The following is a 16,711-nucleotide window of genomic DNA, read 5'->3' on the forward strand; positions in this document are numbered from 1 at the left end:
ACCTTATTGAAACATATACTGCCTCTGATTGACCTTGTATATATGAGACCAATGTAACTAAGAGAAATGGATGGAATCTGAGTGACCACGATTTCCCTGAGGAGTCAATTGTGTCATGCGCTCGGCTGCCCAATCATCCCTGCTCTTGAGATGGGGCACTGCTAGTTAGCCGGAGCAAAACCTGGATTAGGCCGACAGGTGTCACCAGTGGTGGGTTCAGACTCAGTCCCCCACACCGCAAGTGATTCTGCCGCTCAAATCCAGTAGTCTCATTAGAATAATGAGAGCCCACGCAACAGTACAACACAACGATAATAAACATAGTTTATCATTGTTGTATTGCAGATGTTTGGCAGCTGCTGCTGCTGGCGGAGGTGGGGATTGGGGGCCAGGGGCGATTAGACCAACCAAAGCGTTCAGTTCTTTAGAATGGTCCTTCCCATTTGCATTATTAGGCTGATTGGGCCTTAGCCCCAAATTTATCTGCTTAATCAGGCTGCTTTACACGGAACGGACAGCCTGGTTGCATATCAATGGCTTCATCACCGACCCTTTCCCAATCTATTGGGGCACTCGGCACGCTTGCCCCCTGTTGCTGCTACTATTTACGGTTGCAATGGAGCTCCTCGCTGCAGATCTTCGATAGCATCACAATCACCATGGTTTTGCATTTCGGAAACACCCAATTCTAGTATCTATGTACACTGATGATGTCACGCTCTACATTCAGGACACGGACACTAACTTAGACCCTATTACACATGAATTTATCCGGTTTGCAGAACTATCTGGCATTAACATAAACTGGGCCAAGTCTGTTATATTACCTCTCTCGGATGCCACAACTCCACACAAGTCTGAATTCTCTCCGAGCTGGGCCAATGAACCAGTTAAGTACTTGGGGATCTGGCTCAGTAGGAACCTGGACGAGTTATGGGCCGCAAACTATGGCTGAGCAATGTCCTGGCTGGAGGACAGGGTGGCTTCCTGGCGGTCGCTTCCTTTGTCACTCACTGGCAGAATTGCTGTCGCTAAGATTGTGGTTCTCCCCAAGTTCCTCTACCTATCTATTAATCTCCCTATAACGCTCACATGTCATTTTAAGAGCAAACTCCGCTCTCTGCTGATTTCCCTGGTCTGGGCGGGCAAACAGTCTGGTGTATCGTGGGATCTACCCACGCAGCCCTATGGGCAGGGTAGCCTAGCAGCACCTGATATGGAATTATATTACAACTGTGCCCAGGCACGTTTCACCCGCTTCTGGATTCACCCTATCCATTATTTACCTCATGCAGCCCCAGAGCACGACTTGATATGGCCTGGTAAGTTGTCTAGAGCATTGTATCTCGCCCCTGGCATCTGCCCTCGGTCATATACACTGTGGCTTGCACTACTCTGGTGCGGCATGCATTACAACGATGGACTCGTACACACACCCTTCATGCCCCGTCGATGCCACTGCTTGAACAATCAACTATGCCGTTAACATGCACAACCAAGGTGCACATTAGGCTGCAAAACATGCAGCTGACTAATATGGGCTCCCTATACCCTGACGGCCAATTAATTTGCCCCTGAGCAAGCCATACAAGCGCCCTACAACACCCCGGTGGTCAGACTCACTTACTTTTAAGTCCATCCTGCAGCGCACGCCCAGAACGTTGACTTTCCCATGGCCCCACTGGTGTTTCAGGCCTTAGAAGTACTATACTCTATCCAATCTCCGCGTCGGCTCATTACACTTTTATACTTTACTACGCAGAACGCGAACCCGTCTGGTCACCCAGAGAGTGATGGGAACACGATTTAACTATGGCTCTTCCTGATGATAAAAGGAGGTACTAATGTGCTCACATACATGCTGTCTCCCCCAACTACTGCTTGCGTCTGATTCATTTAAAATTCTTACATCGGATTTACCTTACCCCGGTGCGCCTTCAACCGCACTGGGCTTTGTGCGAACACGTGCTGCCCACATTGCCATGTTGCCCACGTGGACTTCCTACATTCCAACTGGGGGTGCCAGGAATCCAGGAATAGTGGTGTCATAGATGCTGTGATGAGCCAGGTTCTCCCTCGCAAATCCCTCATCGCCCAGTTAGGTTACGTTAAGGATGTGAGGGCAGAAGTCAGTAAATTAGTGGGGATGCTGCTGCTACTGGCTAAATGTAGGACTGCAATCTGCTGGGGGCGGAAACGAGTCCTGTGGGTGGTAGACTGGTTAAAAGTTGTTGCCTATTGTCAGAAACAGCTACATTTATTCTGGGAAATGATGCCAGTAAACAAGCGTCCCCTTGATATATGATTTCCATTTCAAAATGTCTTAAAAGCATAGGTGACAGCGACACAAACACAGACTATAAATTGAAGTGACAGTGTTGTAAGTGATCTATGCAGAGTGAAGTAGGGTAAAGGCCACGACCACTTGCCATGGATGTTTGGAATTCGCGCGACAGGGAGGAGTGTACTGTATTTCCCCCATTCCCCTCCCTTATTTTAATTTCACCCACTCCCCACTTTCTAGAAGCTGGCCCATGATCCTATCAGCTTTCGCGCTACATAGAACCTGACACCTCTATATAAGCAGCATACTGTTATTTATCTACTTACCGGTGTGATAACTTTGAAATGTAAGGTTACTGTAGTGGTGTGCTGTACTCTTGATGGGCTAGATCCTGTTTTTTTGCATTGGCTGTTGTGTTACTATGCAAACTTAATTATAATTTTTTTTTTTTTTTAAATAGCCACTAATTAATGCAGATGATGTAGGATGGTTCCCAAGGTAAGTTTGAAACCACAGTCAATAGTTGATTAGGATCTGAAATGCATCAATAATTATTTTCAGTTTATTTCTTATGTGGACAATTCCCAATACCAGTAGTATACAAGAAAGAAAGTTACATACGTGGTCTAGCTGGGAGTCCCACAGTAACATTACAACAGCAGATCCAATGCAAACTGTAACAATGGCTCCTGAGTAGCTTGTTCACTTGATTTGAAAAAAAAACACTTCAGCCAATCAGAAACAATCAGATTGAAGCCCACACCCTGGGAGGTCAGATTTCAAAGCACTTGTGTGAAGGACTAACTCCAGGAGCGTAGGCTGCATGTAAATCTTAGAAATAATTCACTCGAGAACACTACTGGTAAGTAACGTTTTTCTTCTCCAATATTGGAAGTCATGGATTCACATGCTTGAACCAGAGCAACAAAAGTACCGAACATCACTGGATGGGGAAATTCTTGTAAGGCTCACCTTATTGAAAAAGATGATGTAACACAACCTGGCAACGCCTCTTTCAATCAATAATACCGTATAACAGTGAGTGCACTCTTACATGTCTGTTAAAGATAATCCACGAAACAGAGTAATGAATGCCACAACACTTCTGGTAAAACGAGCTATCACGCTGCTGTACAGTGGCCGGCCCGCTTTTGCGCTGCAAAATGAAACAGTCGCTACAACTCACTTAGCGATACCATCTTTGGAAATGGCTTCTCCTTTGCATGGTTTGCCAAAGGTGATTAAAAGGGGAAACGACTTTCTAAAGTTCTTAATTCTGTCCAGTAGAATATCAGACACTTTTTTTTATATCTAGAGAATGTACGGGTCTCTCTGGTATATTGTTTGGATTTGGAAAAATGTCTTTAGTATGACTGGTTCATAAGTGGGAGTCGGAAGCACTTTTAGTGGAAACTTCAGAATAATTCTCAGTGTTACCCTGTGACTGCGAAATTGGAGAAAACGCCCTTTAATTTTGAAGGCCTGTATTTCGCTGGTCCTGCATGCTGATGTCAATGCTAGACGCAAGGCTACCTTCCGTGAAAGGAACCTAATCACTGTTTTATGAGTCGATTCAGATACTGGATGTATACACTGCAAGAGGACTGCCTTGAGCTACCAAGTCACTGGAGTTTTTTTATCAGAGGAAAAGATCTGAAGAGCGCTTTCATGACTTCCTTATCAGTCTGTTAGTACATAGAGGTTTGTTGACTCACTTGAAATGGGAAATAGCCTCTACATTAACTTTGAATGACGCAAGAGCCAGGCATGATTAGTTGAGACTAAGCAAATAGAGAAAAAGTTGACGTGGCATTGCCGATATAGGATGTAGATACTGTTGTTCGCATCAGAAACAAAACATTTTTCATTTTGCACAATAGGTTCTATTTTCTAGTAGAGATCTTGTCTGTGCAAAACATTTTCTGCACTTTCTATGATGTTTAGAATGGAAAATTAATTGGGGTCAGGAGCAAAGTGTGCATCTTCACTGATGCTGGATGTGACTGTTGACTCTGGTCAGAAGGCCCTGGCCTGGCATTAACAGGAACTGTGGAGCTTCAGAGAACAGTAGGAGTTTAGTAAAACAAAGCTGTTTAATGCTGACACAATCTTTATTATTCTGCATGGTTCTCATTTCTCTCAGTACCTGGGGAATTAGGAGGAAATCTGAAAATGCGTTTGTAAATGACCCTGACTATGCAATCGGTTGGACATTCCCCACAATCCTGGCAACATTTGCCTGCTTGCATAGTACTGGCATTTATAATTGATGTATGTTGTGAAGATATTAATAGTCACTTTGCCCCACTTTCTTAACACTTTGTTTACTTGGGATTGTTTTAGTTCCCACTTGTGACAATCATGTATACTGCAACTCGGGAGACCTGTCCACTTGTCGTTTTGCCCTGATAGATGGCCTGCTGTTAAGAAAATCTTATATTCGATTGCGCAATTCCAGACAGGTTGAGCTACCTCTGACAGTTATTTTTTATCCCGACCCTCCTTGCTTTTTTATGGAAAATATAGTGGAAGTATTGTTGGTACACATCAACACTGATGATATTCTTACTTCTGGAATTAAGGATTGAAGAGCCAAGCACACTGCTTGAAGCTCTAGAAGATGTCCATGTAATTGCCTTTCCACAGATACCCAAGTCTTGGAAATGAGCTCCCTATCCTTCCATCGAAGTATATGTTTTCATTATAAAATCTGCAGATTCGAATGAGAAACCAGAGGCCCTTTGCTGTACTGGACATCTTCATCCACCATGACAACTAATCTCTCATCTTTGAAGAATCCGTCTTCTTGTACCTTTGACAGTCCAGATCCTCTTGGAGCAGCCTCATCTGCAGACAACAGAATGGTATACCTAAGGAAATCATTGCTAAAAGGCATCTGAATTGACATACTGTGATGATCCACTGTTTGGATCAAGTCCAAGCAGATATATCTTGCAATGTATGCATTCTCCCCTTGGAATGAATTGTTTTCCTTGTCTTGAGTCCAGGATCACCCCCAGAACAGATTCGGACATATCTAGGTTCAGCTGTTTACCAAACTGTATGTTGGATCTTTTATCTGCTCGTCATCCAAACCAGGAAACACTTGACGGCTTTCTTTCCTTAATTGTGCCTCAACAGGGGATATGCATTTTGTGGAGTTCCTTGTGGGCGACTTTAGTCTGAATTGTGACACCAAAGAAGGAGGAGGAAGCCTGAGTAAACCTATTCGACTCTGGGCATAGAATTATAGGGGGTGCTCGATAGGAAGCGTTTCACTATACCTCAAAAGGGTTTGAACAATAGTGGTATTGCTCACTATTGGAATGAACAATATTTGTGAGTGCATCTTAATTTACTTTTACTCTACCAGTCATAGTATCACACCATTCCAAATCATTTGCAACAAATCATTAATTACACTTATATAGACAAACGTAGATAAGGGCACAAATAAAGTATTTTGTACAAACAATTTTATTCCATACGGTAAACGTCCTTATGATTTATTAAAACATTATTAAAGGGATTCTCTTCATACACAACCTGTCGTAGAAATCTGAAGGATGGTAGCCTCTCAGGGTGTGTTTCCATTGATTGTCTCCAACTGGCTGAAGTTTGGTTCTTTTCAAATGATGTGACTAGGCTACTCAACAGCCAATTTACAGCCTCTAGCTTATGTTTATAATGGGATTACTAATGTAATTTTACCTTAGGACTCGTAGCATCACAACAGGGATGATTCAAGCATGTGAATCAATGAAAGATTCAGTACTGGAAAAATTATATTTCCAAGTAAATGCCATAAATGGAATGACGTACATTGTAAATTGTAAATTTATACTCACTGCCCCCGGTCAGAGTACAAAAGTAGCTTAAGATGTATAGCACAGATATTAAACACAGTCCACTTTTGCATGGACAGTGCCTTTTAAATATAATATTAGATTTTTTCCAATTTAAACTGTTTCCGCCGGTGAAAAGGTAATTCAGCGGGCCCTTCAGGTGGCTTCAGATAATTTAGATATCCTTAGTATGGTACTAGGCATCTGTGTTTCTAGAGGTGGCATAATACCAGTTTGAATAGTGTATGCGTGAAATCGATGGAATGAGCAGCACTTTCCTGATATACAAACAAGAGCACTGTATGTTTCAATAAATAGCCCATATAAGGCTAGACAGTGTCATAGGTACTCAGGACATTTGGTACTCTCTATTTGTTTCTATCGTTGCATTAAATGTTTACTGCAATGTTCACTTCCATGATCAGGACACATTCGCATCTCGCTTTACTGCTACTTGAACCTAGATCTGTCTAGTTAAGCATAATAAATAAATGCAATATGTAATCAGTTCTTGGATACCCTAAGTCCAATCAGAATGCCATAATGTGACTGACACACACGAAATGAAAGGAAAGGGGCAGATCTTTCTTTGATAGTTTAGGACTAATGTAATGAAAAGGCTGAATGTATATCCTACAGCACACCAATGGATTTCTAAAGCTTTCACCTCCATTTCAAGTCTGCTATTTTTAGCAGGGCTCTCTTTGACCCTCTATGGGGGTTATTAGGTGAACATGGATTGTTCTCTCTATTCTCTCCGAGCCAATTATGGATCACGGCCAAGGAACACCTAGTGTGTACTCCACTAAGAAATGTCTAAACAGCCCACAATCACCCAGTACCGAAAGTTAAAAAACACAAGTAAAAATGCAGCTGTTGTGACCATGACAAAATATACAAATACAGGAACTGATCTCACCACGTATAGGTGAGCATGTTGTTCATAAACACTTAAGATACAAATACAGCATTAAAGTATTTAATTATAAGGGGTGAAAAGGTCTGGCATTGTTTTTGTAGGATAGATATGCAGTTTGCCTTTCTCTGAGTGCATTTTGCTTTCATACTCTGATTTCTAGCACGAATACACATTTACTCTGTAGACTGTTAACTTTTATTGTGTGTTTTTTAAGTGAAAAATACTACCCCAAAATCTTTACCGAGGGTACGCTTTCCCAACATAATTACATGTGGCTGCACGGCTGCTGAATGAGAGAAAAGGTTCATACGATTACAAAGGTCCTTTCAGTTTTGATAAGGATTTCTGAATAACTATTGAGGAAGATTAAACAAACATCAACATAAAACCATCATCAATCCAATAGTTTGGCTATCTACTACTGCCACACAATTAACTTTCTTGGCCTACATTACGTTGAGAAAACATTTCTTTAAAGAGACACACAACCTGACAGGTGGCATCATGTTGACTGTTTATGGTAACTGGTCCCATCCCTTTGTCTAAATCAGCTTTTTAATAAAAACCTCCATCATTTATTTTAAGCATATGTTGTTCAAATGCTTTGTCTCTGATATGGCAGCCAACTGAATGACCTCTTCCCCCAAATATAGAAAAAAGCCTTGTTTTCATGTCAGAACTGGGTCTTTGATGAGGATATTTCCTACACACTACAGCCAGCATACCTAGGGAAGGTTTTCAATTTTAAGTTGAGGTTGGCTAGAATTATCACACCCTATTTCTAGCAATGGAGCAAGGGTTATTTGGTGTCCAAGCTCTCAATATTTCTGGAACTGATTACTGCAACTTCAAAAATAAAAATCTCGGAAGAGAATAACAAAAGTATCAAATGTGTTAGATAACAGAATGTCAAGAGAAGTTGTAAAGAAAGAAAATGTTAAAAACAACCATTAAAAGAAAAGAAGACGTTTGTGGAAAGGTGAATGGAAGAGGGTGCTGGTTCAAGGAGGCAAGACTGCATGAACAAAAGAGCCTCTAAAACAGAAAAATGGAACTGAGCTTACCAAAAGCACATATATTACGAGGCAAGCACATGAGAAAAAATGTAATGAAAAACAGTAGTCACGTAAAGGGATGCTTTTGAAAGGTTGGTACCCTAACAATTATGAACACTGTAGTAATCATCACCTGGTATAACAGTCCAAAGATTTGTATCTCAAAATTGTATTGTAATTTTTATCAACAAACAGAAGAAGCATGCTTACCCATAACTTTCTGTTTTTGGAAGTGACGGCAAATGTCGAATGTTCAGGAAATCAAGGAAAATCTTAGGAAGTTCTTCGTTTTCCATGATGATGCTCTGAAACATATATGAAAGCAATCAGTCAAATTAAACATTTACTTCATTCATTGAAAATTCATAATCATCCATGCCCCTTGACTGTGGATTATTAAGAGTGGATAGAAATTGCTGGCATTTAAGCATAGGGTCACTTCATGTTTTCTACTCCATCTATATCTGCTTACCAATTATTTGTTAACCACATTACGAGCAGAGACCAAATCTTCTTGTCTAAGAAATCTCTGTGTGCACTATAAAAAGAATATCTAACTATACGTAGTAGAAATACGCCCAAATCTGGTGTACGCAAAAAATGCAAATCAAAAAACATAAGAGACATACCTTGAAAGACAGACATGCTGATCAATTTCTATTTTCACTCAAGATACTCAGCTACTACTAATACAAAGGTGGGCTTTATCAGGGATTTTTTGTGGACTAATCAAAACATTCTAAGCTTAAGCAGACTGCTTCATCTCTGGAACAATAACGTTCAGTTATTTGCCTTGGTTCAGATTTAGCGAATTGGATTTTAAAGAAACATCAGTGGATAGTTTAGTTTTCCCTAGGTGCCGACAACCCTCTTGGCAATTTTCTAATATTTCTCCTCTCCAATATTATGCTTGGTATGATCATGCTTTTGATCATTTCCTCTCACATATGATGGGCCCACCTACACCGTATTTTGAATAAGACAAAGTTGTGTGATCTATGCAAAAATCTCCTTGAATTCTTCTTGAATTCAGGAAAGTATGATTCAAGGGGTTATGACTTCAGGAATTATACCAACCTGAAGTCACTCCTCCTTGAAATTATATCTGCATTGTTAGAAATGGGGTCTCAAGTTGGCAGTCGGTTTGCACCCTGTCCAATTAGGGACCCTCACTCTAGTCAGGATAAGGGAGATACCTGCTCAGATAACTCCTGCTCACCCCCTCGGTAGCTTGGCACGAGCAGTCAGGCTTATCTCAGAAGCAATGTGTAAAGCATTTGAGCATAACACACAGTAATAAGTGAAAAGACTACAAAAGGACACCACACCAGTTTTAGAAAAATAGCCAATACTTATCTAAAGAAGACAAGACCAAATACGATAAAAATCGAACGTACAGTAATAAAAATATGAATTCTGCAAGATTTACTTAAAAATGCAGTTTCTTGAAGTCGATAGCTCCACCTAGTGCTATCACGGCGTTGCAATCAACAAAACCAACAGTTCAGGCCGGCCGCAGCGTTGCGGGCCAGCTATGGTGTTGGGAAGACCCACAAACAGTACCTTGGATTTGCAGGGCGTCGTGATCCTCGCGGTGAGCTCCGGAGAGCGGCGTCAGTTCCGGAGTCGGTGCAGGAGTCGTCGGGCCCTTGAGGTCACACACGTTGCGGATCGAACTCCAAGCTGATGAAGTCATGTGCGCCGGCATGGATGGCGTCGGGGCTGCAGTGCGAAGCGGGACAATGCGTCGCGCGGTGCCCTCAGGTCACAGTGCAGGCAGCGGCTCGGTGACGGCATCCAGCGGCGTCGGTGAGACCAGGTCTGCGGAGTAAAGCAGGGCTGTGCGACGTGCGTCATCCACAGGTCACAGTGCAGGCAGCGACGTTGTTGTTGCTGAAGCACTGTCGTCGGTAGGCCCAAGCCACCGGTGCGGGACGGGACGGTGCTTCGTGACCCTCACGAGTGGTGTCCACAGGCCACTGTACAGGCAGGATGCCTGGTGACGACACAGGAGTCGATGGTGCTGGCATCGGAGGACCGGGGCTGCAGTGCGGGACAGGATGGTGCTTTGTGTACCTCACAAGCGGTGTCCACAGGCCACTGTGCAGGCAGCGGCATCAGTGTCAGCAGGAGCGTCGTCGTCGGGGATGCCCAGGCTGCAGTGTGAGCAGGCGATGCCGGAGTGCGGGGCCCACAGGTCGCGGTGTGAGCAGCGGCTTGGTGACGTCATCCGATGACGGCGTTGAGGAGACCAGGGTTGTGGTGCAAAGCGGGGCAATGCGACTCCATGTGGCGTCAGCAGGTCACGGTGCAGGCCAGTGGTGTCGTTGGCGGCGTCACAGTGGTTTTTCCTTTTGAACAGCACAAAACACACAGTTCCCAGTGCTGCACGTCGAGGAAACTGAAGTCTTTGGTGTCCCTGAGACTTCCAACAGGAGGCAAGCTCTACTCCAAGTCCTTGGAGAATTTTCTCAAGCAGAACACACAGCAATGTTCCCCTTTGCACTCTTTTCAGGCAGAAGCAGTAACTCCAGGCCAGTCCAGCAAAGCAGCACAGCAAAGGGACAGTACTCATCCTTCAGCTCTTCAGCCATTCTCCTTGCAGAGGTTCCTCTTGATTCCAGAAAGATTCTAAAAGTCTGGGGTTTTGGGTCTTTTTCTTATACCCAGTTCTGCCTTTGAAGTTGGCAAACTTCATAGCAAAGTCTCAAGTGTTTGCAAGATCCTTCCTTGTCCAGGCCAGGCCAGGCCCAAAACACTCACCATTAGGTCGGAGATGGCATTGTGTGAGGGCAGGCACAGTCCTTTCAGGTGTGAGTGACCACTCCTCCCCTCCCCTCCAGCACAGATGGCTAATCAAGATATCCAGGCTACACCCCAGCCCCCTTTGTGTCTAGAGGAGAGGTGTGAACAGCCCAACTGTCAAATTGACCCAGACGGGGAATCCACAAACAGGCAGAGCCACAGGATGGATTAAGCAAGAAAATGCCTACTTTCTAAAAGTGGTATTTTCAAACTACCAATCTAAAAACCAACTTCACTAAAAGATGTATTTTTAAATTGTGAGCTCAGAGACCCTGAATTCCACATTTTTTCGGCTCTCAAAGAGAATCTGTGCTTTAAAGATATTTAAAGGCAGCCCCCAAGTTAACCTATGAGAGAGATAGGCCTTGCACAGTGAAAACCAAATTTGGCAGTATTTCACTGTTAGGACATATACAACACACTAGTATATGTCCTACCTTAAACATACACTGCACCCTGACCATGGGGCTATCTAGGGCCTACCTTAGTGGTGCCTTACATGTAGTAAAAGGGAAGGTTTAGGCCTGGCAAGTGTGTACACTTGCCAAGTCGAATTGGCAGTTTAAAACTGCACACAGACACTGCAGTGGCAGGTCTAAGCCATGTTTACAGGGCTGCCAATGTGGGTGGCACAGCCAGTGCTGCAGGCCCACTAGTAGCATTTGATTTGCAGGCCCTGGGCACCTCTAGTGCACTTTACTAGGGACTTACCAGCTAATCAAATATGCCTATCATGGATAAATCAATCAACAGTACACTTTACACAGAGAGCATATGCACTTTAGCACTGGTTACCAGTGGTAAAGTGACCAGAGTCCTAAAGCCAACAAAAACAGGTCAGAAAAAATAGGAGGAAGGAGGCAAAAAGACTGGGGATGACCCTGCAAAAAGGGCCATTTCCAACATCCATGAATTCAGGCCTCTTCAGATATGGTTGGAGTACGTATAGACCTGGATGACAAATGACCCTGGTACTATTGGTACTATTTCTGCTCCTAAAAATGACACTTGGCAACATCAGGGTATTTTTCTTCACTTTTCCATTTGATACGTCTATGGGATACCATTTTTATCAGGCGAAGGGCGGGAATGCAAAATGGTAGTAGATTTTCTACCATCCATTGATTTGCTTTGAGTTTTCTTACACTCAGAAATGGATGTCGGGTTTGGAAATGTTTTGAGATGTGCAACTCATTGTAGTATCTTAAAATCTCTTTATTATACTGCATTTCATTGCCACAAATGGTTTGGAATCCAGAAAAAGATTTAGTAGCCAGTACTCTTATTCCTTTATAACAACATATTCAACCCACAATGCAACATGCCACATTTGTAATTGATGGCAGGAATACCAGACACAAGGTCTATTGTCACATGAGAAGTGAGCTGTAATTTGTAACATGTATTAGGACAGAAATAACTGAAAACCTTCATGTGGCATCTCCACCCTGCCTCTTTCAAATTTTACTATTTTTCTGTCACCTTTCTGGCTTATGGTTAGGGGATATCCAAATGATAAGCAGAGAAAACAACATCAAAATCACATTTGTTTCCTTCAAAATAGTAAAGACTGGTAAAATACGGCCAAACTCTCTTCTGTATTCAATTAATGCCACAATTCATTAAATAATGAATTGCCCCAGGTACAGTGTCCACTTTCTGTGTTTAAAAAATAAAGTGATACCTACTTCTCTCAAGACATAGAGATAGTCACAAATAAAAAGCATGTGGTGAGAAGACTCAGTTTCTAGTCCTCTAAAAATATAATAATTGCCCAGATCAAAAGAGCATAATGGTCCCATCACCTCTAAATGAATAACCATCAAGGAAATATTTCTGGATTGATCCTGTTTTTTCACGCATACCTTCATATATTTTATAGTTTTATATGACTTCTTGATATATAGATATGTAATAGATCCTGCTCAGATACCCAACAAGCAGTCCTTTCTTTTTCCTGCTTTTTAAAGTACTGTTTAGTAAATACCATGCTAGTAAATGAGACCTAAAGACAATCTTTCTACGCAGCTTATTGTTGAAGTCAACAAACTGATTTTGGATACGTCTTTAAATATTAAGCCCAATTAAGTCCAGAAGGATGTTAGCATTAACACGCAGGATGCCAAAAAGGACTCGAAGCAGTTTTTGACCTAATCACTGAAATAGCAATAGATTTTCTCAGGTCAGAGGAGTCACTGCACAGGAAACCTACAAATATTTCTAAACCTTTACAAGAATGGTGTACCATATCTTTGCCTGAAATGCAGCTAACAAAACAAACAGGGACGTCCCAATATCCCTAGAAAATGTGACAGCAGACGTCTCAGTATCATTTAAAAAAAAATGCTTGACTAGTTAGGGCACACAAGAATAGTATCCTGGTGAAATAAATTATTCAATTGGTGCATAACACACAAACACTATCCATGGTAGGACATGTCTCCAAAAACTGTTTACCTTCCTTTTTAAGTCTCGACAACACAGCACATGCACAGTGCTGATAGACCTATTGTCCGGAATAGTGTAATGGGGGATTGGGGTTTGGGAAATTATGTGGCAGAGTTGAGTTAATTATACAGCAAGAAAAAGCAAATTATGCAGCATAATGCGTCACATTTTGCAGTAATAGAACTTCATTTTTTTGTCATTTTTAAGTTTGGTAACATTCTCTGGGCACTGGTTGCATTACATTAGTGCCAATTCAATACCCAAATATAGCAATAAGCAACAGAAAGGCAACCAGTCAAGCTTTGCAAAGGTCCTTCTACTGCGCAGCAACAGCTGTCTTCATAGTTTTAGTAACTTTTGAATTGTTAGAGCTAGAAACAATATTTTTTTAGAATCTGCAGTTTATGTGGCATATGATGGAGTATGTGGCAAATGCGGCAAATCTATAACTAAGCAAAAATAACCGAGGCCACACAATCACATAATTCCAGTGGCCCTGCCTATTGTTTACAATTCAGGTGACTTACAACCCGCCCACAACATACCATTAGTTGCTTTTATTGTTAATCTCATTTGCAATTTTTAAATTGCCTAGCTTCTGTAGATTTCCCTTCCTTTCTTGTGTGAGCTCCTCCCTGGAGCAGGGACCACAGATGTGTGTTCTTCCTCATCTTTGTTCTTCGTTTTTTTTTTTTTTGCAATGCCCTATTTTTTCTATTTTAAAAGGGTTTTAGTATTATTCCTGGACTTGCAACGTGCTTTCTACTTTTAGCACAGGCAAACAGCTACATATTGATGTTGCTTTCACCATATATACCGTCTCTATTGACACTTTAGGTACTTACATCCACAACTGTACTACTCTACACCACTCTACTCTATGCCACTCCACCCTACTCTATGCCACCCCACTCCACACCCCACACAAGGTCACTCTAGTCTATGCCATGCTACTCTATTATATTTCACTCTATGCCACTCTACACCACTCCATGACACTCCACACCACTCAACTCCCGCCATGCCACCCTATTCTGTCACTTCAAGCCATTCCACTCTATGCCACTCTATTCTATGCTGCTCTACTCCGCTCCATACAATGCCGCTCTGCACCATGCCACTCTACCCCTGTCTTCTCCATATTGATCTACTCTACACCACTCCATTCTATACCAGTCTACTCTACGCCACTCTATTCCAAGCCACTCTACGTCACTGTAAGCCACTCCACTTTTTGCCATTTCACTCCACTCTAGGTCACTCCAATCTATGCCACTCTACAACACTCAATGCCACTCCTCTCAACTATACCTTTACTCTATGCTATTCTGCTCCATACTAATCTCCTCTACGCCACTCCACTCTATAGCAATCTACTCTATGCCCCTCTACTCTATTCCACGCCAGTCTATGTAACTTCGCTCTATACCAATATACACCACCACACTCGGCTGTGATATTCTCTTATGCTGATAGATCATACAGAAGTTAAATGATCTGCTTCTGCTATACAGGCTGAATTAGAGAATTTAATTGACTTGGGACTAGGATCCGACAAAGATGCACAACATGTACAGATCAAATGTGTATGCCCTGAAGACGTTGCACAAAAAAACAAGCATTAGCATAGCCAACAGGTTTCACCTCTGCACAATCTATTGGTTTTGTCATTGTTTTTTTATGTATTTTACACAGCAGTGTGAGCTGCTGCGCAACATGGCTTGAAGTAAAAAAAAAAAGAGCTATGACGTGATCAAGACATGCCACATCATAGTGTCTTTCTTTTTAAAAATAAATTAACAAAACCACTTGATTTTGCAGAGGCAAAACCTATTGGTTTTGCCAATGTTTGTTTTACATTTCTGCCAAGAGACCAGCAGAAGGGGATTTCAGATACCTCTTTGGTTTGCTTGCTTCTTTTCAACAGAATCTCTTTAATAGCACTTGAAACCGAATCTGAGGCCGTAGAAAGACTGACCAGACTGCCTATTTGTAGCTCTGGCTACCCCTCTGGTGCTTTGTGACACCAGGAAGTAGTAGGGTTTCCCGCAAACAGCAACGATTGCTAATTTGTGAATAAAAGGTCACATTTAGTAGTCTAGTGCAAAATCAGAAAATGTTCCTGTTGGAGTCCAGTCACATGAAGAGCAGAAGGTGGATCACTAACAACCTGATACTGCACACTGGCTTTAGTGTGTGTATATCAATTGGTCAACATCAGACAGTATTCGAGCTCGAGACTGCGTACCACTGCTTGTGAGGCTGTGCACTTCTGCACAGCAAACAGAAAGATATGTGTGAGTAAGGGGTAATTTAAAGTACATTTCACATAAGGACACCACATACGCACATTTGTAGCCACGCAGCAGAAAACTGAAGGGGAGCTTCATGTCTCACAGGCAGACAGCACAGGAAAGAACACACCAAGTTTGTAATTAAAATTAATTTTAAAAAAGTACCTCCAGAGGCATGCAGTCAGTGGAAGGACACTGGCCACTGGAAGCAGTACATGGTCCAGGGTTCATGGCACACAATGGAGGCAAGGAGGAGGAGACGCAGACCAGCAAAGAAATGAGAGTGAAGTGGGACTCAAACAGTGGTAAGTAAAGTGACATAAAAGCCACATGGGAGCCCGCCAATAGTAAGTAAAGTGACAAAGGAGCCACATGGGAGCCAGCCAATGGTAAGTAAAGTGATGCGGGAACCACACAGGAGCCAGCAAATGGTAAGTAATGGGTGGTTTCTAAGCCTGTTTTAAGTTTTTAGTTTTTTTACTACAAGAGATTTTTGAAGCACAGCGCACACACTGTGCAGGCAAAACCTAAAAATATTACTCTCCTTGGATGCTATTACCTGTGTACTAAATTCGTAAATGAGTTTTTAGGAGACTCAAAGTAGTCATTACTCTGATCAAACAGTGATGTCAGAGTCTTTTAAGTGTGTGTATATTCATAACACACACTAATAACTTTCCTCAAAAGCCTTGTTTTATTAACAGCTTAAATGAAACTACACACAGAAAGAAGATAGCAACACTGTTATATATGAGGGAAAATGGTGAAAACCAATGAATGAACAAAATCCAAAGCAGATCTCTTCCAGATAACATTACTACACATCTGGATAAACTAAAGAAACATATTACAACAAATGGCTAAATAGTAACAAGCGCTGGCGAAGTCAGGTCTCTCCTTTTGAGCCCACTGACATTTCCAAGGCTATTTGCTGATGCTGTATAGCCTTGTCGAAAAACAATCTTTGACAATGCTTTTGTATGCCACACAAAAAAAAGACTTGATGACGCTTCATTTTGCAGACACACACATGCCTCAATCACCATGCCTTTCCGTGTCTA

At 42.2% G+C, this 16,711-nt stretch overlaps 1 protein-coding gene across 1 annotated transcript in view; it reads right to left on the bottom strand.

The window, feature by feature from the left end:
- The window catches only part of SNX24 (sorting nexin 24), a 560,997-nt gene that overhangs the window by 74,334 nt on the left and 469,952 nt on the right, over positions 1-16,711 (bottom strand). The window contains exon 4 of the mRNA XM_069226930.1: positions 8,314-8,408. Coding sequence (XP_069083031.1) covers positions 8,314-8,408 — 95 coding nt within the window. The remainder of the gene's footprint in view (positions 1-8,313; positions 8,409-16,711) is intronic.

The sequence above is a fragment of the Pleurodeles waltl genome, chromosome 1_1 (assembly GCF_031143425.1).
Source record: "Pleurodeles waltl isolate 20211129_DDA chromosome 1_1, aPleWal1.hap1.20221129, whole genome shotgun sequence".
NCBI lineage: Eukaryota > Metazoa > Chordata > Amphibia > Caudata > Salamandridae > Pleurodeles > Pleurodeles waltl.